The sequence below is a fragment of the Solanum tuberosum genome, unplaced genomic scaffold, assembly GCF_000226075.1.
Source record: "Solanum tuberosum cultivar DM 1-3 516 R44 unplaced genomic scaffold, SolTub_3.0 scf00104, whole genome shotgun sequence".
In the NCBI taxonomy this organism is placed as follows: domain Eukaryota; kingdom Viridiplantae; phylum Streptophyta; class Magnoliopsida; order Solanales; family Solanaceae; genus Solanum; species Solanum tuberosum.
Genome location: NW_006239030.1, coordinates 829491 through 852806, shown reverse-complemented (window position 1 = coordinate 852806; position 23316 = coordinate 829491). Strand labels below are relative to the sequence as shown.

Here is a 23316-nt window from a genome sequence, read left to right as displayed (position 1 = left end):
CCAGAATTGGTAATGTTGACAATGAAAGTAAATCTTAGAAGTTAATTTGGGGGTTTAGGGAATAAAAAATAAACAAATGATCCATTGATCATAATAAAATGAGGTAAATAAAATGAATTGACAAATTACAAAATCCAGTGTACCCCTTCTTTCATTTGGAAAATGCTGCCCCTTAATGAACTAGTGATCCATGAATTCAGTTGCAATGTAATTGGTCGTGAAACCAGGAGAGCTGCTTGGCAATGCTTCCATTCTCTATCAAAGTGATGCATATGCTATGGACCTATGGTGAATGCTTATCTATAGAGGATTCAATTAGTTTAACTGAATCCACTAAATTCAAGTCGAATCACTTATACATATGTAAAAAGAAAAAGAAAATAAAAAATGTGAACATATAACATGTCACATCCATTCTGAACTCGATGACTCTAAATCTTGAAATCATCTCTGCCCAGAAAGGCTTTAAAGCAAGTTTTTTCTTCTAATATGTACCTAGCATTGAGTGTTATGCTTTACCTATTAAAAAAAATGCATTGGGTGTTATATTTTCTGATTACTTCCAGCTCAGAGTCGCAGTAGCACGATGCATTTGAGCTCCCAGCCTCCCAGATTATTATGAAGTAGAGCTCTGGTCCGAATTCTTTGCCAACTTTGCTTGGGTAAGCCTGTCCAAGATGGCTGGTTCCAGAGGGATGGGATCAAGACAACGTTCAGCAGCAGCAACAATCACCTGTTCAGCAAGAAACACTCTCTCACACATTTTGCTAGATAATAACCGTTGAAGCATTCAACTTTCAGTATGTGCAGTGAAGACCAACTTAATGATTTCTACTACAAAGTCAAATCTATTAGGAAGAGGGAGAAAAGAGGTGGGGAAGAGTTTAGGGAGGAAACAACTGATCGATAGCAACTAAACATAGATAATACAGAACCTTTCAGGACTGTTTGAAGGTGGTCATTAAGAAGAAAATATAGGAAAAAGCCCATTAAAAGAGTAGCTGTTAAGTATAATAGCTGTGGAGATTCTGTCATTACCTCATCAAGCAAAAAATCAACAGCTGCTTCATCTTCAGCAGTATCTTTAAGAGTGGTCTTAAGAAAGTGAATGTCCAACTGAATTTGTTGAAATCCACTCCGATTAAAAGTCTGAAGTCGGACAAATTCTTGTAAACTCTTCAAGAAAAGTTTTATAATCGTAGTTATGACTGATTCCTGCACAGTAAATAATTCTTATTCCACTGTTCTCCAAAATTAGTGCAGGTAGTTGAGTTACAAGCACTAGAATCAAACCTGTGTGTGTTCAACTTTAGTAAATATTTCCATCTTCTGCTTAAACAATTTTGCTAAATGGGACTCAAGAAGCTGACTCCTAGCCTTTTGGGTATTTGATCGTACCAGCCTATCATCTCTCAACGGATTACTACGAGAAGAAGTGGTACTCCCATTGCTGTCTGTGCGTCGATGCTTAGGCTGTAGTCCTTCAGGCAATATTTGCTTCACTTCATTAAGGATTGTATCCAGCTGAATTAATGACATCAAACAGAAAAAGTTAAATTTTTCTACTGAACTAGTCATATTAACTATTATAGGAGAAGAAACAATAGTGTATATCATATGAAGTCAAAAGGTGCCATTTTTCTCCCTCTCGGTGCTTCAATTTCCTATTACAAAAACCTCATACTGGAAAGAGGAAGAGAAAATGAGAACTGCAAAATTTACCTCTTGAAGAAGCAGATCAACGAACATATGAACTTCCCTGGGCTCTTTATGCTATACAAAGAAGGACAGAAATTAGCACAAGCAAATCATCTTGATGCTTACAAGTGATTAGTGTTAGCTGACCATGTCTGATTACCTTAACCCAATTTGGGGTTGTAAACCTCTTCTTCAACACAATCAAGATCTTCTGAGTTTTCAAGCTTATATACTGAAACAGGAGATCGAAATAGAGTTAAAACTCAGTAATTTGATTAAACTCTAATTATTAGCTGTCTACCAAGGAAGTACATAATAACAAAAAGTATCATAAGCTTCATTTGTTGGTATGGACAACAAAATTCATAAAGAACAAACTAGCACCACATACTCAATCATTCAGATCCTCCTAATATTCACAAGAAAAATGGAGAATAGCAATTTAACCTCGGACATGTATGTTTTAATGTACTTCAACAACATCCATAATTAGTTAGATCCAATTTCTTATTTACTCATTAATGCAAATGTTGTGTTCTCAATGGTAAAAAGATCAAGTTCAATGTTCAATCACACCCCAGAAATAACAAAATCTTTAGCTTGAGTGACGAGAGTTCATCATGCTTGGCAAAAAGATAATATGAAATTCAAGGAAGTTAACAAACCTACAACAAGCATAAATGCAAGCCAGCCAGAAATTCATCATAAATCCCATATAACCAAGCATCAAGAGAACTAGAGAAGTATGCTCTTTAACCATATAAAGACAACAAATGGGTTCTTAACAACCTACCTGAATAAATGAACAATGGCATTTAGCAGTTCATGAAAGGTTTCCATTTTTTTCAAGAAATGCCATGGTTTATGTATTCAGAGACCAAAAACAACGAAATCAGTAAATTAACTGAATTAAAAGAGAGGCAGCATGAGCAAACAAGTGGAACTGTATTGATGGACAAATAAGTAGAATGCTGGTCATAAAAAATAATTATTTGTATATTAAAAGATACTGCAGATCTTGGTTTAATTGAATACTATTCATAATTCTTTTTATTTGTCATAAACTTGGAACTATTTTTTTTCATTCCTGAAGAGGTGCATACATGCATCAAAAACAAGATCAATGTAGTGGTATGTTAGACCAACTTTGTTATATGGGGCGGAGTGTTGGCCAGTCAAGAGCTCCTATGTTCAAAAGATGCAAATTGTGGAGATGAGGATGCTGTAATGGATATGTGGCATACTAGGAGAGATAGAATTAAGAATGAGGATATCCGAGACAAGGTGGTAGTGACCTCTATGGTGGACAATATGAGGGAAGAGAAACTGAGATGGTTTAGACATGTAAAGAGGAGATGCCCCAGTAAGGAGGTGTCAGGGATTGGATATAGTGGGTATGAGGAGAGGTAGAGGTAGGCTGAAGAAGTACTGGGAAGAGGTGATTAGATCGGACATGGCGCAACTTCAACTCACCGAGGACATGATCTTAGATAGGTGCGTATGAAGGTCGTGGATTAGGGTAGAAGGTTAGTAGGTAGTTGTGCTTTGACTATATTTTCGACAGATTTAGGCTTGGTGGGAGCCTGGGAGCACCGGGTGTGTTGTAGTATTAGTCTTATACATATATTTTCTTTCCAATTATCACATTTTCCTGTTGTTATTACAGTTTCTTTTCTTTGTAGGCTTTGTTCTGCCTTCCTTATTGATTGACATGTTTCACTGTCGTATTCCCTTTTCGTATATACTTTGTCTTGCTGCACTTGAGTGAGTCTTTCGAAAACAGCCTCTCTACCTTCCCGAGGTCAAATTAAGGTTTGCGTACACTTTACCCTCCCTAGATCCCACCTACTGGATTACACCGAGTATGTTGCTGTTATTGTTGTTGAATGTAGTGGTATGTTAAAGAGTCCCTTCAATTGATAATACAGAAAATCGATATATGGAATTCAAAGGGATCAAATAGAAAATAGAACTTTGATCATAGAACTATAATGAAATATATGACCACAATAACAACTGGAGGTAGACCTATATACTGTAAATGTTGTTTGGTTCTTTATTTCAGAATCTGCAAGTTTCTAAATTATCTATGAATTTAATTCTTTGTTTAAATCACAAAAAGTCTAATGAATCGTGCACGTTGACTTTGTGATTGCAATCAATTTCACGCTTTTAACAAGGAAATAAATGTGAAATCGATTGCAATCATAAAACAACATGCTTGAAAAAATTACAGGTTTTCACTGCTGTCTTTGTAGAGTACCGAAATACATAGTATTCTGATTTTTAGAACATTAGCATTGGAAAATGGTAACATATATGTGAATCTTATACCCGTAACCTTTTACAGTCCCAATCATTTATCTTTTCAAGGTCATTTACTCCAACGTTAGCATTACAGATTAAAGCAGTATACAGCAGCCATTTGGCACTTAAATTGAGAGGGATGCATTGAGAAGATAGACAGATTTGTTCTAATGTTTGAGAGACATATTTAAGACGAATTTCTTTTGTTTCTTCTTTTATGATTGGAGGAGTTTATAAATTTCATCAGTTCTATGTGTGGTTGGAGTTAGAGAAGGAAGAACAAACTTCTAGTAGTATAATTAGAATTGTATAAATCTTGCTGTCCTCTATGAAATTATAATAATTAGCATGCACAAATTTGCTTTTAGTTACATATATTATCCATTTGATTAATCATGATTCATGAACATGATGGGTAGAAGTTCAATTGAAAACAGAATATTAAAGTTGTAACTTAATTTCTCCAATGGACTAGGTAAACATGAATAATAAATGGAAATGACTGAAAAAGTTTGTATGCTAGACAGAAAATTCATTCCCTGAAAAAAGAGAGTTATATATGCAATACAGGAAAAGATAATTTTTTTTGCAACTCATCAAATGAAATAAGAATAGTGGTTTTGGAAGTTCTCAGAATAACAAAAGAAATGTTGTTTTTGCAGTATGCAAACCTCTCAGTCACAATAAAAGATCTCTGGCAGTATACTTTTGCAATGACACAAGTTTATCATTGGAGCCTAAATGGATATCAAAGCTACTTAACACAATGAAAACAAGGAAGATTAGATGTGATAAACTTTCGCTTTAGAGAAAGTAAACTAATCCATAAACCTCTAGAAAAAGCTAACCAGTAAAACAAAACAAGATGTTTGTAGAAGTAAGAAAATGTTCAGAATCTAGATACATACATGCTGCAAGAGTTCTTCACCAGCTGATCGAAAGATGCGACAAATTTCTGCAGGAATAAAAGCTGAACTATTTTCGTAGCCCCGAGTCCCACCACCAGAGAAAGAAGATATTTCCTGAAATTTTAAAAAAATAATCAAAAAGCCCATTTAGATGGCCCAGATCAGGTAACTATACTGAAGTACCAATCAGACAACTCCTTGCCTCAGTGATTCTGGTAATGCCATTTTGCTCTATGAAAACAGAGAGTTGAGCCAGCAAAAGAACAAGCTCGGGAAGTACTTTATCACCCTGCATTCCTTCCCCAAAGGTTAGATCCTGATTAGCAGAATATTTCTTTCCCGAAAGCATGAAAAAGTGATCATTCAGCTTCCTGAAGAAGTCCTGAAATCTTTCTTGCACCCACTCAATGATCAAGTCTGTCAAACTTGATAGCACTTCCAAGTTTTCATCAAGAAGTCGACGGGAATCCTGTTATACAAAAAATCAAACTAAAAGTACAATAAAGAACACAATTGACTGGACAACTGGAGACTGTACTCTGATAGAGGATATGCTGAAATCATGAAGCTGTGGTGCTAGTTTTACCCCTTGCTATTTCCTGATTTATTGCCTTTTCATTTTTTTTTATTTTTGGGAGGTAAGCTCAGCGATTTTCGCAACAATTTTGTTCAGTTGAGAAACCTTTCTGATATATTTGGCATAATAAAAACTGTTTGTCAGTAACTTGAGATCAAACCTGAGTGGTGAGTTATAATAGCAAAGACCAAAGTAGGTCAGTAGGTATAGCAGCAGAAAAATGTTAATGCACACTATTTCATATAGTAACATAACTTCATCAGCGAAGACTTTGGTTCACAGTAATCCACTATTCCAGAAGCTCTAGATGCATGTCAAAAGAACAATACGCGTGAAAATGATGTTACTGATGCATTTTTCTTACCTATCCCTATTCCTTTGTAAAACAAAATAGTTTAGTTCCCAAGGGGTTCGAAAACTATTTAGCTCCATTCATAGGTTTGGCAAAAATCCTTTTAAATCCTTTTATTTCACATGTTTCTGCAATTCTTACTTAAATCATTCCCTGGGTAGAATCAAATAGAGAAAGAAAAACAATGTGCGGGCCAGGGTACGGAAATGATTAACAGATACCAACTACTTTAACCATTCCCAGTGAAAACTAAAAAGACAGATTTGATGACCTTTGAACCCATAGATGAATTATTTGATACAAGGATTCAAGAGAACTTCTTAATTTATATAAAGCCACAGAACTACTTTTACCAGCAAGGCGCCCATGCTGCCTTGTACTAATGCCTTTTTGCTGGTCTCAAGGGCAGACTGCAAAGGATACTCTTCTTCAATTACCCCCTTTTGATTATCATGGACTTTTACAAGAGCATCTGCCAATTTAAAATAATGTAAAGCAACAGTCAAACTCAGAATAGTTTAGAGCTAATGTAAAATAAGTGGTTTGAGAAAGAAGGTCATTTTCTAAGAAGGAACTAATTACTCTTAAGGCTAGTTAAGATTTTGGAATATAACAAATAATATCATAAATGAGTAGTTACACATTGTGCATTAAGCTCCAAATGCCAGATGATACAACATATAAGATAAGACCTCAGACTTCTGAAGAACCTCACCAATTTTTATCCTCTGAAAGACAATTATCTTCTTAGAGCCTGTTTGGATTGACTCAAAAGTTGGTCAAACCTACTTGTAAGTCATTTTTAGCTTTTGGACGTGTTTGGCAAGGTTAAAAATAACTTAAAATAAGTTTAAAATGACTTTAAAAAAGTTAAAAATCAAAAGTAGGTCTCCCCCTACTTTTTGTTTTTTGACTTAAAAAGTCATTTAAGTTTGACTTTTTGTTTTTTTGACTTAGAAGCTACTTTTTTTAAGTCAATCCAAACGGACTCTTAATAACCTTTGCTAAGTCACATTACTCACATCATGATTAACGAAATCCAATATAGGACAGAGTAGATATCCAAGAAGAAATAACAAGGAGGTTCTGTGTTTACTTTGTGCAAATTAGTAGTGTTGTGTTTTGCACACCCTTCTTAGAGATTCCTTTAAGTCTCGTAAACCTAAAACCTAACAAATTTAATTTGAGTCAAATTTAGACATTTTTATCCGACAGTACCAGTTTAACAAGACATACCTGAAATATCTAGCAAAAGATGACTGAATGTGCAAGCAACATATTGTTTGATAGCATCATGAGCAGCCTGAAACCACACAGGAATTTTCAGATATTCCAAACCCACCACTGTCACAATCGAATAACATGAATCCATAAAGTGGTAATTGTCTATTATAAGAAACCTCAAACGTAAAATCACGTAGTCCAGCCTCTGGCAGCACTTCATCCATCAGAAGCACATCTGTCCAAATTACTCCTGAGGAAAAAATGCGCGTAAAAGAATAATTTATAATCAGACCAAAATTAGCATTCATGAAATGCAAAAGTGGCGTCGACAGAGAGCCAGAGTTATTAAAGGCGAAAAGGTAGAAAAGCAAAGGTGTAGTAAGTTTTGAGTGCAAAGCTTGAATAAAGAACAATCAGTGAATAAAGGTCCAGATTCCAGAATAAAGAAAAACTAATAGATATATATGTGTGCACACACACATCAATCAAAATCGAAGAACACAAACAACAATTACAACGGTAAAAGAATTGAAACACTGTAAATAAGAGATATATGTGAAGTTAATAACCTAGTCGATCAAATTCAAAAAACATTTTAAATTCCTGATGTAAATGCAGAGATGCACTCTGATTCAGATTTGGTGTTCTTTTTCATAAATAAAGATTTACAGACTGATTTTCTTGTACTAAAATTTCTATTACCTACGCATAATTAATAATTATAATCATACTCATCCATAATGTTCCTAATCAATTCAATACACTCCCTCCGTTTCAATTTGTTTGTCCGGTTTTGACTTGGCACGGAGTTTACGAAAGTAAAGAAGACTTATGAATCTTGTAGTCTTAAACTAAAGAGATGTAGAATGTACTAAAATGCCCTTTAATCTTTAGGTCTTAAATATGTCATGTGTAAGTTGGAACTAAGATGTTTCTACACAAGGAAAGAGGCATTTTTTTAAAAACGTACTAAATAGTAGTGAGACAAACAAATTGAAACACAGAGAGCATCACTTTCTTGGCTTTATTGTTTAGCGTTGTCTATTCATGACCTATACAACAACAACATATCTAGTGGCCAGTGGGGTCTGGAGAGGGTGGGGTGTACATAGACGTACCCTACCTTGTGTGAGGTGGAGAGGTTGTTTAGATAGACCCTCGGCTCAAAAAAACATTTCCAAAAATAGTTTGACAAATACAAAGGTAAAAGCTATAGTGGAAATGTTGTAGAAAAGAAAAGTACTGACAACAAAAAAGAAAAAGTAGAGATAACCCAAGTAAAAGAAACAATAATAGTAATACTGATAATAATGATACTGATAAGTAGAAGATGGAGCAGACAAGGTGCTCAAAGCTAGAGGCATGTCCTCGGTGAGCTGAAGATGTGTCATGTCATGTCTTATCACATTTCCCCAATTTTTCCTTGGTCTACCTCTACCTCTCCTAAGACTTATCATTGCTAACCTCTCGCACTTCCTCATTGGGGCATCTATGCTCCTCTTTACATGTCCGAACCATCTCAACTTCGCTTCCCACATCTTATCCACCACTAAGGCCACTACCACTTTGCCTTGTATATCTTCATTCCTAATCATCTCTCCCCTCCCCGCGACCTATGAGCTTGATAATTTTTTGACATTTAAAAGAAAAAAGTTGTTGATTGACAAGGTTTGTTGAAGCATACGTTGTAATACCTTGGCGTCTTTGCTGAAGCACCACCTAATCTAAGGGAAGATCCTAGCTTGCACTGCATCTCACTTTAAGGTTAAAGCGCAACTTTGACAAAACCCTGAATAGCTAGGTTAAAGTAATGTTTTATTAGAATTTGTCGTGACAATTTAAAAAGTTAAATACACACACAAGAAAACACCAAATAAAGAATCAGAGCTAATTGAGGTTTAAATGATCCTCAATAACAAGTGAAAAACCAAAAGTATCAACTAGAAAGGATAACCACAAATTCTTCAAAGTTTGAGCATTTGTTCCTCCTGGGATCATCTGCTTCTCTTCTTGTCCTTCTACATTCACATGTCATAATATTTCGATCCCAATTCCAGTCACTGGAAAAAGAAGAGAATATCCTCCCAGGAGACGTATTTCAGTCATGTATGGATCAATATTTCGAGAAGGAACTTTGCTCGTTTGGTATGCGGGATGGGAAAGCAATTCCATGAGATAAATGCAGGATTATTTTATCACACGTTTGGTTGGAGGGATGAGGGATGGGATTTCCCATGGGATGTACTAAATGGTGGGATTAACGATCCCAATTTCTGTGGGATAGCTAATCCGGTGGGATGTCCTTGTCTATCTCATCTCACATACCAAAAGAGCATTAGATTCAAATCTTGAATAAATATCATTTTCCTTCTGATATGACGAGTCAACAAGATTTTGCCAAAAATAGGAACAATAATAAAAAGTACAAGTCAAAAAGGACTAGAGCTGCATCGCAAGTTGGAAGATGGTAAACTGGCCTAGAGTGCATGATTATTTATAGTCAAATGAGAGAAATAACAACAGTTTGTGTTGACAAAAGAGCAAAGAAGCATATTGAGAATTTAGAACCTTCATCCCCTGGTCCTAGATGGCTAAACTAACCAGGCATAGAGCAGGCTGAACCATGTGTTTTTCTCAAGTGCTTAACATACATAGCAGATGGCAAATGGTGAAAGATAACTATGGTTCTGAATCCCTAAAGAAAGGTGAAAGAGGACTTGACATTGCAAACAAGTAAAGATTAACACTACATGTGATGCTGAAGTAACAGAAAGTGGAACTTACGCAACATGGCAACAAGGTCTGTTGAAGAGACCTGCTTCTTGATGTGCTGTTTTGTGGCTTCAAAGTGCCTAAAGTTTTCGAAAGTGGTGCTCTGTTATACTGATCAGTTGTAGAAAACTAATGCACAAACGATATCCAGATGTGAAGGGAGGAGAGAGGAAAAAAAGAAGTGCATCCATACTTTGTAGCTAACTCTTTTGCAAGTCTAAAGAGCTGTTGTTCGGAATCAGGGAAAATAACTCGATACGCGCGGACAGCCTCAGCAAATTCACGAATAGAAGCCTAAAGTTGCGAACATGACAATTTGTCAAGCACCGTAAGATAACTGGAAAGGAGAAAAATAAGTGATACTCCAAAAGGTTTCTGTCAGAAGCATTTTTAAGCCGCCATATTTATCTGCTTTTGGTATTGCCACACACTGACAAAAATCATTATTTCTTTTTTTGAGTGTAAATACGTGATACCGGCATGAGTGGACGCCACCTTTCTCAATGACAGTATTCTCTTTCTTACTGATGAGAAGTCATGTCTGATGAAGTTTATTAAATGTTTATAGATGTTAGAAGTTCTGGCCACATTGTGCATACACTGCAAGCATAGAATTTCCAAGCATATTAATTATATTGCTTTGACATACCTCATGAGAACTAGAAGAAGCCATTACAGGAATCCCACCAAGGCCTGATGAAGCATATCTTATTTCCTTATATTCTAGATGGAGATCCACAAGGAACTGTTCTAACTTTTCAAAGAGTTGCTCCTTCAAATTATTAACCTGCAACACAGACATATAATTCCAAAAGGCAAAGTCACAACAACAAGACAATTGAACTTCAAGCCTTATATTGCACTACAAGTCTGAAGAATATAAGATATCAGGGTTGTATCAAGAGGGATGCACTCAATTTTCTGTCCCTAAACGCACGAACTTGAATAGTTATTCTCAAGTTGTGTCCACCAGATGAAGACCAACCAAGGTGAGTTTACTCTCTTTTTTTTTTATTTTTAATTTCTCTCTTTTACCATTGAGAGAAATTATTTTTGTCACGAGCCTGCAACATGTTCCATGTTATGTTACCAGCATACGAAACAGTTGTAGTTATCCCTATCCCAAGTCTCCAACTATAGGAAGTGGTGTCACAATAAATTGAGCAGTTCTGGTTTTTCCTTCACTATTATTTGAGATATTCTTGCATTCTCCAACCTCTACTTGGAAAAGACAAAAAATAAAAATAAAAATAATGCGATGATTCATGTATAATACAAAAATAAAGAAAATTCTAATTTTGAGGTGTCAAAGAGTGAAGGGAAGCCTTGGCATAATGGTAAGAGTCATCGTTGTACGACCAAGAGGTGACAAGTTCAAGACGTGGAAACAATCTCTTACAGAAATGATAAGTAAGGTGGCAAACTATAGACCCAATGTGATATAGCCCCTTCTAAGATCAAATGCAGGAGCTAAGTGCATCATGTCACTCCTTTGAGGTGTTGAAGAGTAGGTTAACAATAGACTTAGGTTGACATCTCTAATTAATGATTGTCACCAATAAATAAGGCTATTTTTCTTCCTGTTGTTGAGGAGTGTGATCATCTTATCTAAAAACTTAAGTTGTTAGAGAGAGTTAACTTATGTCTACTTAATTATATCTTCAACACGCCCCCTCACGTGCTAGTCTGATTCTTTTTCATGGCCAAACACGTAAAAAATCTTTTTATAATGGGCGGCAGTGAAGGCTTGCACCCAAGGCCACTGTCTGCTCTAATACCATTATTAAGAAAATTGACCATGAGTTTAACTCAGCTCCAAAAGCTAGCTCATGAGGTGAGGATTGTCCAAGACCATATAAGGAAGCAAACAACCCCATCCCATACCAATCTGTGACTCTTAACACCTTCCCCCACCACCACCAACATGCCCAGAGCTGGATATCTTGAGCATGGACAATATAATATGGGGGCAACATCGGATAACCCAAATTGAGATGGGTCTAACTCTGATACGATGATAAGAAATGGACTTTGGGTCTAACTCAATCACAAAAACTAGATCATACGGTGAGGATTGTCCTAGACCATATAAAGAGACCAATTCTTCACCTCACAACCAATGTGGGGCAACTTAACACCCCAACATATAGACCTACCAACTTGAGAGTGGACAACATAATATAGGGGCCAAGTTCAAACATCACGTAAAACAAGAATTGGATGGATCTTGTTCTGATACCATATTAAAGTGTGTTGCTATTTTATCTAAAGGCTTAAAATGTGTGACAGAACAGACTCTTACCTACTTATATTTTCAACAGATGTAAAAGGTAAATTATTAAAAAGTTCTCTTTTCTCAAACTTTATCAAAAATATTCTTTTTGTTATCCATATTATTACCGCAACACTTTACTATCTTAATACATACTCCAGATCACAAAGTTGGTGAATGTCAGTAAGTCAATCAAGATACAGGTGAATGATTATGAAAGCCATATCAAGGGGGCTACCTTTTTCAGTACACAGATCTACAGGTTTAAGGTCGAAGTTAATTTTCTTAAGCAAAATCTTTCCTGTCTCCTTACAACTCAAAGATACAGTGTTACACTTACAAGTCCATATAACAGATCCCCTTCAAGTAAGGTCACATTTTAAAGAAAAATCGTTCTTCCATTGTTTCTGAAAAGGCATGTATAGAGATGTATAATCTTCTCTTCAACTCCCCCCCCTCAAAAAAAAAAAAAAGCATTAGCAACATATTCATCTACATCATAGGTCAAGGTCCACCATTTTTCATCCATCTTTTCTTTCTTTATAATGTTACAGTTTTCCTTGTTTGATGTTTTTTTCTTTTTGCATTTTCATCCAAAGAATGAGGGTTCTGATGGTAATCCGAGGTATAAAACAGATGTGCATTCATTTTAGTAAATAATAATATGAATTTTCTTCTCGATTTGTTCTACAATTATGTTTTCCGTTTTCGGAGCTAAGAAGCTTGAGAACTTTGACCTAACTGTGAGTCAACAGAGAGAAGTAACAGGTTCAGAAAAATAAGAGAGCAAAGAGCAAACCCATATGGCAGGTAAAAAGGACTAGAAAATATGTCTCAGAATATCATATTGTAAAGAACTCTTCTGAGATACTGTTCAAGAACACAAGAAAATAGAACTTTTCCACTTGGTTACTTCTTGTTTTTTCCCAGTCAACCATTCTTACATCAGTGTATAATGTGTCAAGTTGACGCATGCTACAATTTTTCCATGATTGAGCACTTTTAGTTGATCAATAGTGAAACTAGGAAAAGAAGTTTTATGAAATTATGACAATTCGACACCACATAATTTACTCCATCTATCCTACATAATCTAACATAGGTACTTTAGGCGTTCAATTTGACCAATTTCTGCATGAAAAGACAACATTGATCTAACAAATGATTGTAGCAATACTGCAATATGATCATAAATGTCATGATCAAAGAAATTAAATTTTCGAAAAAGGTAAAGGGACTGTGGCATATAGGGGGAACGAGGAAACTTTACAGTTACCCACTCAAAATTGAAGAATTCGTCTCAAATCAGTTAAAGACCAAATTGAACTATGCAAGAAAAGTAGATGGACCAAGAAGGAAGGGGTGATGCATGACAAGACCCAAAAATTTGTTTGTAGAGTATTGGAAGATGTTCGTGACTATCATGATCAAAGTAATTAAATTTTCGAAAAGATAAAGTGCCTCTGACAAAATGGGAATGAGGGAACATTTTACAATACATATTTGCTTCAATAGAAGGAGATGGAGAGTCTTGTGAAAAATCAAAGGATTTATCTCAAATCTGTTCAAGACAGAAGACAATAAGTAGATGAATCTGGGAGAAAGGGGGAGGCGTGATACAGACCGGAAAATCCAATTGCTTAAGGAGCATAACAGCCTCTGCCCTGGCTTGTATGGATTCAGAATCTGAGAATACCTTGCCCTGAAAAGCAAACGAAAAGTAATATGCATCATAAAGTCCAATTCACTAATTTCTTGACAGCAAATCTAAAGAAGCAGGATCTATGTCCAGAAAATTGCATTCCCTACTTATTTTTCCTCTGCTGCTTTAAAAGTAGTCACAGGGATCTACGTGATGCGTAGAAATTATACAAACACTATAACTTCCTCCACCAAATAAAGTGTCCACCCTCAATCAAGTAATCGGAGCACTTACAGACCTGCAAGGCTTTGATAATGATAGCAATTGCTTCCTCTGAGGCTCGTTTGCAGTCTAGGAATGAAGAGTCCCCATATATCTAGCACAGATAAATACTGTCAGCAAAATTTATAGACGCAATTATATCATGAAAAGGGAAAAGGTGTGGACCCAAGGATACCTACAAACCTTGAAAATGGGCATGGCTCCTATATAGTATTTTACTGCATCAGCATAGGCTTCTGATTTGATGCACTTTGCTAACGTAGCAGGTAGATCGTATATGAACTGTTCTTCTCCAAAGAAGAGGGAATATGTGTCACTCAATCATGGAAAGGAAGTATACTTACATTGCACATAGCAGCATAAACATAAAACTGAATTTTATCTTGTCAGCAAAGCAAGTGATGTGATGAGACTGAATCAAAAGACTATACCGCTGCCAAATAATAATGCATTCTCTCCATCCCTATTTATATGATATTCTTGTAATTTTGGGACATCCCAATGAAAAGATTGATGAAGTTGTAAACTGTATCTGATGGTCAATAAATATGAATGGTTGATTATTGTGTTCCACTTTCTCAGCAGATACGAAATGGCATATTACTTTATTTTTTACATACTTAAGGAAATGGACCTTGAAACAAACTGAACCACAAAAGCTAGCTAATAAGGTTAAAATTGTCTAAAACTATATAAGGAGACAACAACCCATTCCCCCAAATAATGTGGGAACATTCCCTTGCCCTTCCTGTACACGACATGCCCAGATCTGGCAAAACTAGAACGTGGATAACATGGGGAAAAAGACTTCTAGTTTAGTGGTATTAGTAGGATCTCCCATAAAATAGGGTGGGTTCGATTCTCACTACCCTTTCCTTGATCCCCTATGTAATTGGAAAAAAAAATATTAACAAAAGCATGTGGGTCCAACAATGGAAACACGACAACATGAATGTAGCTGCTTTGGTACCATGTTAAAAAAATGCACTTTTAGTCTAACTCAACCGGAAAGCTAGATCATGAAGTGAGGAACTGAGGATTGACCAAGAGCATATGAGAAGACACCAGTCCATTCTCTCAACCAATGTGGGAGACTCTAACATACAATTCACTGCCAGTCACCATCTAATGCCCTTCAATCATAAATATTCCATAATTAACCAGCCCAAATCAGTAGGGTAGAAATGGAAATGACTTCTTTCTTTTTTCCATATTCAAAAAACAGCAAGATTCATTCAGTTCTGAAAAGTGCTATATGAACACCCGTAGAGATGCAGTGAATTAATTTTTTTTAGCTTAATACCTCACTTTAGTACCTGAACTTTCCGTAGAAGATTGCGGGTCCGATGCAATTTCTCAATGTGCTCTCTCTTCTCAAAAAGAGAAGTATTAACCCCATCACTTCTAGATTGAACAGACATTATCTGCAAGTAATTAAAAGAAATCTAACACTTCCCACACAGTTCCTTTTCATCTTTTACTTCTTGGGTCAAAATTAAAACCAAATAAAGCAAATAACTTTTCGGACGACTAAAAGATGAAAGAAAAAGACTACTAACCTTTTCAAGAAGCTGTTCCATATTTGTTTCCATGCCAACAATATTGTTCTTCATCCTGAAAAAGCAATCACTAAGTGAGTTCGGAATCAACATGCCAAAGGAGAATACGACAAAATAAAACCCTGGCAAACGTGAAAGCAACATATGATCTGAAGCCAAGCATAACAAGTGCAAGAAACTGACAATGTTACTTCATTTCTTCTGAATTATTCAGGATCTATGACACGTCTAATAATGTCATAACAAGCTCGCACACTAAGTTAGAATTTAGCTTCAATTGTACCCAAGTGTCTGCCACTAACAGGATGAAATAGCTCATATTTTACAGTTACTTTCAAAGAAAAGGTTTACCTTTTAATAGCATCTGTGGCACTTACAAACTTGTTGTAATTCTCATATACCAACATCTGCAGGTCCGTATCCAGATTCTTTATCTCAGCAGCCATATCAACATGCCTCTGAAGCAGACCTTCCAAATTGGACTTCTGCACCTATATATTCAGAAATATTACGCTGTCTAGTCAATCTTTTCAAAGACTTTAGCATCATTAAAAAGAATAGCTCACTCCAGGACAAAAAGGTAAGATTAGTGATAATCTTTCTGATAAATATTACGTAAGCATGAGGTGTGCACACCAGAAGTCTTTCAGAAGAGCACATAAAGTTAAAGGCAAATAACCATGCTATTCACATAAGGCTCTGTGAAGGAGCTTAGCAAGTGTGTTTCTGTACCTTGAGGTACAATCACAAGCAACAGCTTCCATTAGTTAGTTGTTTAGTGGTTAGGGAGCTAATTATTTCATAATTGTAATTAGTTGTTAGGCTAAATTACCAAGAAACCTTATCACCAGCGGTCAAAAGGGCCACAGTCAGAGCAGTCATTTCAATTGTTACAGCTAAGCAATGGAAGTTCTACCAAATTGATGTTTACAATGTCTTCTTGCAAGGGAACTTGTATGAAGAAGTGTACATGACTGCCTTAGAAGGTTTTTGTGACAAGGGTGGCAAAAATGCACAAGTTTGCAGGCTATTGAAGTCGTAATATTGCTTAAAGCAAGCTTCCAGGCAATGGAATATCAAGCTTACTGCAGCCTTGACATCATAATGTTTTCACCAGAGCACAAGAGACTATTCTTTGTTCACAAAGAGGGAGGGTGCCAAAACTGCCATAATTTTGGTGTATGTAGATGACTTGTTACTGACAAGGGATGATCATGCCATGACTCCTATGCCACAGAATCGAAAATTAAGGAAGCTTTACAAACAACTTTCAAGATCAAGGATATGAGAGAGCTCAGATACTTTCTTGGCATTGAATTTGCCAGAAGCAAGGATGGGATTTTGATGCACCAAAGAAAATATGATTTGGAGTTAGTGGCAGACATGGGGTTGCAGGTGCTAAACCTGTCACTACTCCTATGCCACAGAATCGAAAACTCACAACTGCTGAGTTTGATCAGCATATACCACCAGCTCATGAGGATCAGTCCTTGGGATATCCTGCTAGAGATTGGTTATGAGGCTACTCTATCTTACTACAACCAGACCAGACATTGCATTTGTTGTGCAAAGTCTCAGTCAATTCATGCATTCTCCTAAGAGGTCACATATGGAAGCAGCATTGAGACTAGTAACATATGTGAAGGCTAGAGATTAGTAACAATTCATGAAGGCTAGAGATTGGTTATGAGGCTACTCTATCTTACTACAACCAGACCAGACATTGCATTTGTTGTGCAAAGTCTCAGTCAATTCATGCATTCTCCTAAGAGGTCACATATGGAAGCAGCATTGAGACTAGTAACATACGTGAAGCATGCAACAGGTTTAGGAATATTGATGTCAATAACTAGTGATGATCACTTGAAAGTGTGTTGTGATGTTGATTGGGGAACCTGAATCAATGGAAGGAGGTCTATTACTGGTTATCTAGTGCAGTATGGGTCTTCCCCCATTTCGTGGAAGTCCAAGAAGAAGGCTACTGTGTCCAGGAGTTCGGCAGAAGCTACTGGACAATGGCATCTTCAGATGCAGAAATAGCATCGCTGGATTGTTTCAGGAGCTTGGTGTGGAGATCAAAGTTTCTGTTTCTTTATTTTCTTGAGTGTGAATCAGCACTATAGATAGCTGAAAATCATGTCTTTCATGAGAGGACTAAGCATATAGACATAGACTATCATTTCACTAGGGAGAAAATTCACGAGGGCCTAGTTACTACTGCCTACTTACTTTCAGCAGATCAGCCAGCGGATTCGTTCACTAAGGGTCTTGGCAGAGCTTCACATGTTCATCTGATGTCCAAGCTAGGAATCAAGAATATCTACATAGCTCCTAGCTTGAGGAGAAGTGTAAAGAAGCTTAGCAAGTGTGCTGATGTACCTTGAGGTACAATCACAAGCAACAGCTTCCATTAGTTAGTTGATTAGTGGTTAGGGAGCTAATTATTTCATAACTGTAAATAGTTGTTAGGCTAAATACACAGGATTAGTTTGTTAGCAGTTTGCACATAGTCGGTTTGAAGGTCTTAGCTGTCATTCGTTGTCAACGTGTATATATCCAGCATTCTGCATTCAGTTAGAACTAATGCAAGATATTTTCACAAACAATGTGTTCTCTCTTTCTCCCTACGCCCAATTCTTCTTCTTCTTGCATTGTTAGCTGTTAATTGCAGAGATTCAATTACTTCACATGTTCTATGACATTTCTTTAAAGAGTTACAACAGTTGTATTTCCAGATAGATTTTTTTTTTCAAAAGTAAAAGTATGTTTCCGGGTAGATATATGTCACAGCCTCTTTCTTCCTTTTTTTATAAGGTTACATAAATGTGACATTTAAATACAGATAAGTACATCAAAAGACATCTATTCAATCGTAATAAAGGGATTAAACATTAGATCATAGAATGGCTGCCTGTAGTACAGAGAACAATACTATATATATTATGAAAAAAGGATACACATTATTGAGAAAGGGGTCACTATAACCACCTTTCTCGGTACTCTTTCCTTTCTAATTTATACAACAGTTGTCCACTTTTGCAAAGGTGTACTATGAATCACAATAAATGGACTAGACATGAGATCATAACATGCTCACAAAGTAGTACAGAAAACTCTAACCCAAAATAGGACAGTATAATCTACCTCTCATAGTACTTGCTCTAATCCAACTTATGCCACACTCTTCCATTTCAGAAGACTCTTACTACATCGAAAGAAAGACTTATTATGTGAGAGGACTCAACATTGATATAACATGGTAACGCATTTATAGGGAACTTATGTCATTGTGATCTAAAAAAGGTGCCACTATACACAATCTGTCATAATACTCCCTCCATTCCAATTTATTTATCACTCCTCCACTCTGGATGTTCTTACACAGTTTACAATAAAACGCATACATCAAATTACCATCTAAACTCACTATAAATCAAACATAATCATATGAGAAGCAAAAATATAGATGTGAGAGACATACAAGAAGGTTCATGTATTGATCGACATCGAATGTGGTAGTGTTGATGGTGTCCAATGTAGCGAATCTGGAAGAAGCATTGGGCGTCTTTGAAGGAGAACTGGGATCAGGAGAATAGAAGCTTGATAACAGATCTCTCATTCTCTTAGCTTTATCGTCCATCGGCACATCATCAACACCCATTTTTGTTTCGAATGTTTCAGAAATTGACAGTGAAAATTTTCAAACGCAATGCCAGTGTTCTTCGTCTGCCAATTGTGATTTTCGACTGAGAACTCCTTGTTCTGAATGTGAATTGATGCTGATATCTCTGATTTCCTAATTCAATCGCCCCTTTAATTTATAGTTACACGCACCATCTTTTTTTAGTATTGAAGAAATTTCACAAATAGTCACGCTAATAAATTTAATTAGACTTTTTAGTTATACTCCCTACATTCAATAATAGTTGTCCATTATATTAAAAAATAATTATTCAATAATATTTGTCCCATTTAAAAAATCAAGAGATAATTTACCTTATGTGTCTATTTTACTCTTGTTATTAAATACTCCCTATTTATCATCTAACACATTTCTCAAAACATTAAACTTAATAAAGTCAAATGATAAACTAGTAACATTACCCCTATTATTTATTGTTTCTTAAGGGGTGTGCCAAGTCAATAGTGGACAATTATTGTTGAACAGAGGGAGTAGTTTGTATATTGACGTGTTGTAGCTATAATTTAAGCTACTAGGAACAACCTCATTTGTATAATATGTGTGTATTTGTATAATTGAGCTATTTTCATCCGTATTTATATAAACTGGTTAGTATTAATTGATTTGTATTTATTTATGTATAAATTATTTTCTATTGATTGAATCGATTGATCATTGTAGTTTTGGTATAATAAATGTTTGTATAAATGAGTTATTTTCGTCCGTGGTTGTTTAAACGAAGTAGTAACAACTGATTTGTACTTATATATTTTGTATAAATAAATTACGTTGGTGATTTTTGTACTTATATGTTTTGTATAAGTAATATATAGAAGGAAATACCCTGAACTTTGATAAATGGTACGTCTATGCCCTCCGTTATACTTTGCGTCTACATAGGCCCCTGTCGTCCAATTACACACATGCCCCTCTCACTAACGGACCCCTAATTTTGTACATGTGTCTTAATCCTAATCAACTACCCGTTTGACCATTCTTTTAACCCATAAAATAACAACCCGCCCCAAAAACCCAATAACCCACCCGATTCCCTCTAAAATATCTAGGCCCCTGTCGTCCAATTACACACATGCCCCTCTCACTAACGGACCCCTAATTTTGTACATGTGTCTTAATCCTAATCAACTACCCGTTTGACCATTCTTTTAACCCATAAAATAACAACCCGCCCCAAAAACCCAATAACCCACCCGATTCCCTCTAAAATATCTAAGTCAATTAAACATTCCAAATCTTCCAGGTCCCGTTCCTACCTCACAAAACCCTAGCCACCGCGTCGATTTCATAGTTTTCTTGGTCGATTCATCGCGTGTTCGTCGATTCAATGCGTGTTCGTCAAAGGTACCCAAATCTAAGTCACTTTCGTATCTGTAATATATTGTTTTCTGTTTTCGATTTGCTCAAAGGTAGTAAAGAAATCTGTTTTCGATTTACTTTTGTCATGCCCCGAGCTACCCCCAAGACGCGGAAACGGAACCTAGGACCACAAGTGATCCCAAGCTAACCCTACTGGCATGATCATGAGCATACTAAAGATAATAAACTGATGCGGAAGCTAAATCATAAATAAAATGAAAAGATGGGGAATACCCATATACTATAACTGAGATATATGAAAACTGATGAGTTTAATACAAAAGAAACATCAAACTCAAATACTAACCTGAATCTATCTATGTTTGAAAATAGCCTCTAACTGACTAGAAATGCTGGGACAAGCCCCAACAAAGTCTAGCAAAACTGAAACAAAAGGACTGAAAAATACTGAAAAGAAACTCATGACTATTGTCCTCGGAGAATAAGGACTCACCACTGATTACTGTTGAACTGGAGATCGGGAACCGATCTAAGCGTGATCTGGATGCTGAGAACTTGAACCTACATCACGAGAAGATGTAGCGCACGTATGCGTCAGTACTTGAAAGGTACTGAGCATGCATGATAGAGTAAAGCTGAAATAACATATAACTGAACAAAACAATAAAGCAATGAAATAATCTGAATATGATATAGATAGTGAATGCTAAGATAACTAAATGCAATGACCAAATTTATAACATGCTAAAACTGAATACTGGATATACTGATAAATGGTCAATGCAATAGAATTTAACTGAACTATGGGAGCTACTAATAACCGATAATAAAACCACATGAGCTAAATGTGGAGTCCGATGTATATGCCCCATCGAGAGGACCTAATATACCTTGCCAGAGGTATAGAGGCATGCTGGCGTGATCACTAATTGATATTGCCGATAGAGGGGACTTACACCTACGTGGCTCGTAGTTCTGGACTATATGGGTACGTTGAACCCTAGTCCAACTCGGTATTATGCTACTCCCAATGGATTAAGTGATTAACACATTATGACTAAATTCCTGTATTATACCGGATAGCTCAAACTGACATGCAACTGAGAATGCGCAATTATATACTGATAAAAACACATTCAAAACTGAGGCATATATATCTGAAATAACTGAAATATCTGACCTAGCATGTGTAATTCAAGAACTAAAGAAATACATAGCTAAGGTTCTGAAATTCATGCATTAAACTGAATATTGACGTACTAGTCTGATTTGGATCATTTTAACAGCTAAGAACCCAACAATTCTAACATTCAAGAAACCCTAGGTCTAGTCATAATAAGGGAATCAAGAAACTGACTGAAAACTAGGGACCTAATGGGTGAAAGGAACCCACTAGTGAAATCCCACATACCTGGTGACGACTTTCACGGAGAAATCCTTTGATTTCTGGGCTAGAATTAAAGAAAACTTCTTGCGTTCTTGAACTAGGGTTCTTGACCTCTCTTCTCCTCTTACGCTCTAAATTTTCTAAATTTTGATTAAATGATTTGACTTAGGTAAGTTCTAGTTATGTTTCTAGGCTTAAACTGACTAAAACCTCATAATTTAGGGTCTAAACGACGTAGCTTAGGGGTCCAACGAAATAGGAAAAGACCAAAAGACCCCTGACTTAATTGCTGTCGGAGTGATCGACGGACGGACCTACGGGCCGTAGGTCAATCTACGGTCTGTAGATTGGAGTCGTAGGTTAAGTCTGCTCGACAGGGCTTCACTAAAGCAAGCATAACTTTTTACTCGGAGGTCAAATTTAAGCAAACTCGGTGGCGTTGGAAAGAGGATTCAATTATATATCATATCATAGGTAATGGAACACACAATTCATTTTGTGCTAAGAGTTATGACCATCTGAAGTTGACCCACTCAACAATTTTCATCTAATTGGCTGTGACCCTTACCTACGGTCAGACCTACGGACTGTAGATCGAATGACGGTCCGTGTTGGTCGGCCGTCGTTTACGTCAGAGGCTGGGTAAAAGGGGTTTTGATCCACGGATACTGACCACAGACCATAGACTGACTTACGGACCGTAGGTATGTCCGTGGGTTGAGACATAGCCAATTTTCTGAGTTGGGTTTTTGGGAGGGGCTGCAGTGGTGAACCACAGACCCACATCACGAGCCGTAGGTCAGACTACAGTCCGTAGGTGGCAACCATAGGTTGCACCTGCAACTTCTCAAAATCTGTATTATTGGTCTGTTTCGGATACAGGGTGTTATATTATCTCCCCCTTGGGACCATTCGTCCTCAAATGTAGACTAAACTAGCTGAAATGGAGAGAGAAGGCTGCAATCCCTACCACTAAACACTGAGAACTGAATTTTTGACTGAACTGAGTTCCAAGAACATGTAAATACACTGAAAATGCAAGTACAAACTAAAGGAACATGATTCTAAGACCGAATTTACGCATGAATGACTGAAAAACTGAAGAGGAACTATTACCTCAAGCTGGAGTGGAATCAGAAGGAAAGAGGTGAGGATACTTGGCTTTCATGGCCGTTTCTGCTTCCCAAGTAGCTCCTTCTACAGACTGACTCCTCCACCAAACCTTGACTGAAGCGACTTCTTTGTTTCTCAACCTTCTAACTTGACGATCAAGAATCTCAACTGGTACATCCTCATAAGAAAGGCTATCTTTTATA

At 36.5% G+C, this 23316-nt stretch overlaps 1 protein-coding gene across 1 annotated transcript; it reads right to left on the bottom strand.

Annotated features, from left to right (window-relative positions):
• Window positions 1-62: 62 nt before the first annotated feature.
• Window positions 63-19380, bottom strand: LOC102601156 (vacuolar protein sorting-associated protein 51 homolog). The gene is made up of 20 exons (XM_006349129.2): window positions 19075-19380; window positions 15945-16084; window positions 15594-15648; window positions 15351-15458; window positions 14218-14316; window positions 14051-14128; window positions 13735-13812; window positions 10488-10625; window positions 10032-10132; window positions 9851-9918; window positions 7243-7316; window positions 7079-7145; window positions 6196-6314; window positions 5116-5382; window positions 4914-5027; window positions 1859-1930; window positions 1723-1773; window positions 1294-1524; window positions 1039-1215; window positions 63-733 (listed from the first exon to the last, which is right to left on the bottom strand). The coding sequence occupies exons 1-20, from the start codon at window positions 19252-19254 to the stop codon at window positions 617-619; spliced, it is 2334 nt and encodes a 777-aa protein (XP_006349191.1). The 5' UTR covers window positions 19255-19380; the 3' UTR covers window positions 63-616.
• Window positions 19381-23316: the final 3936 nt, after the last annotated feature.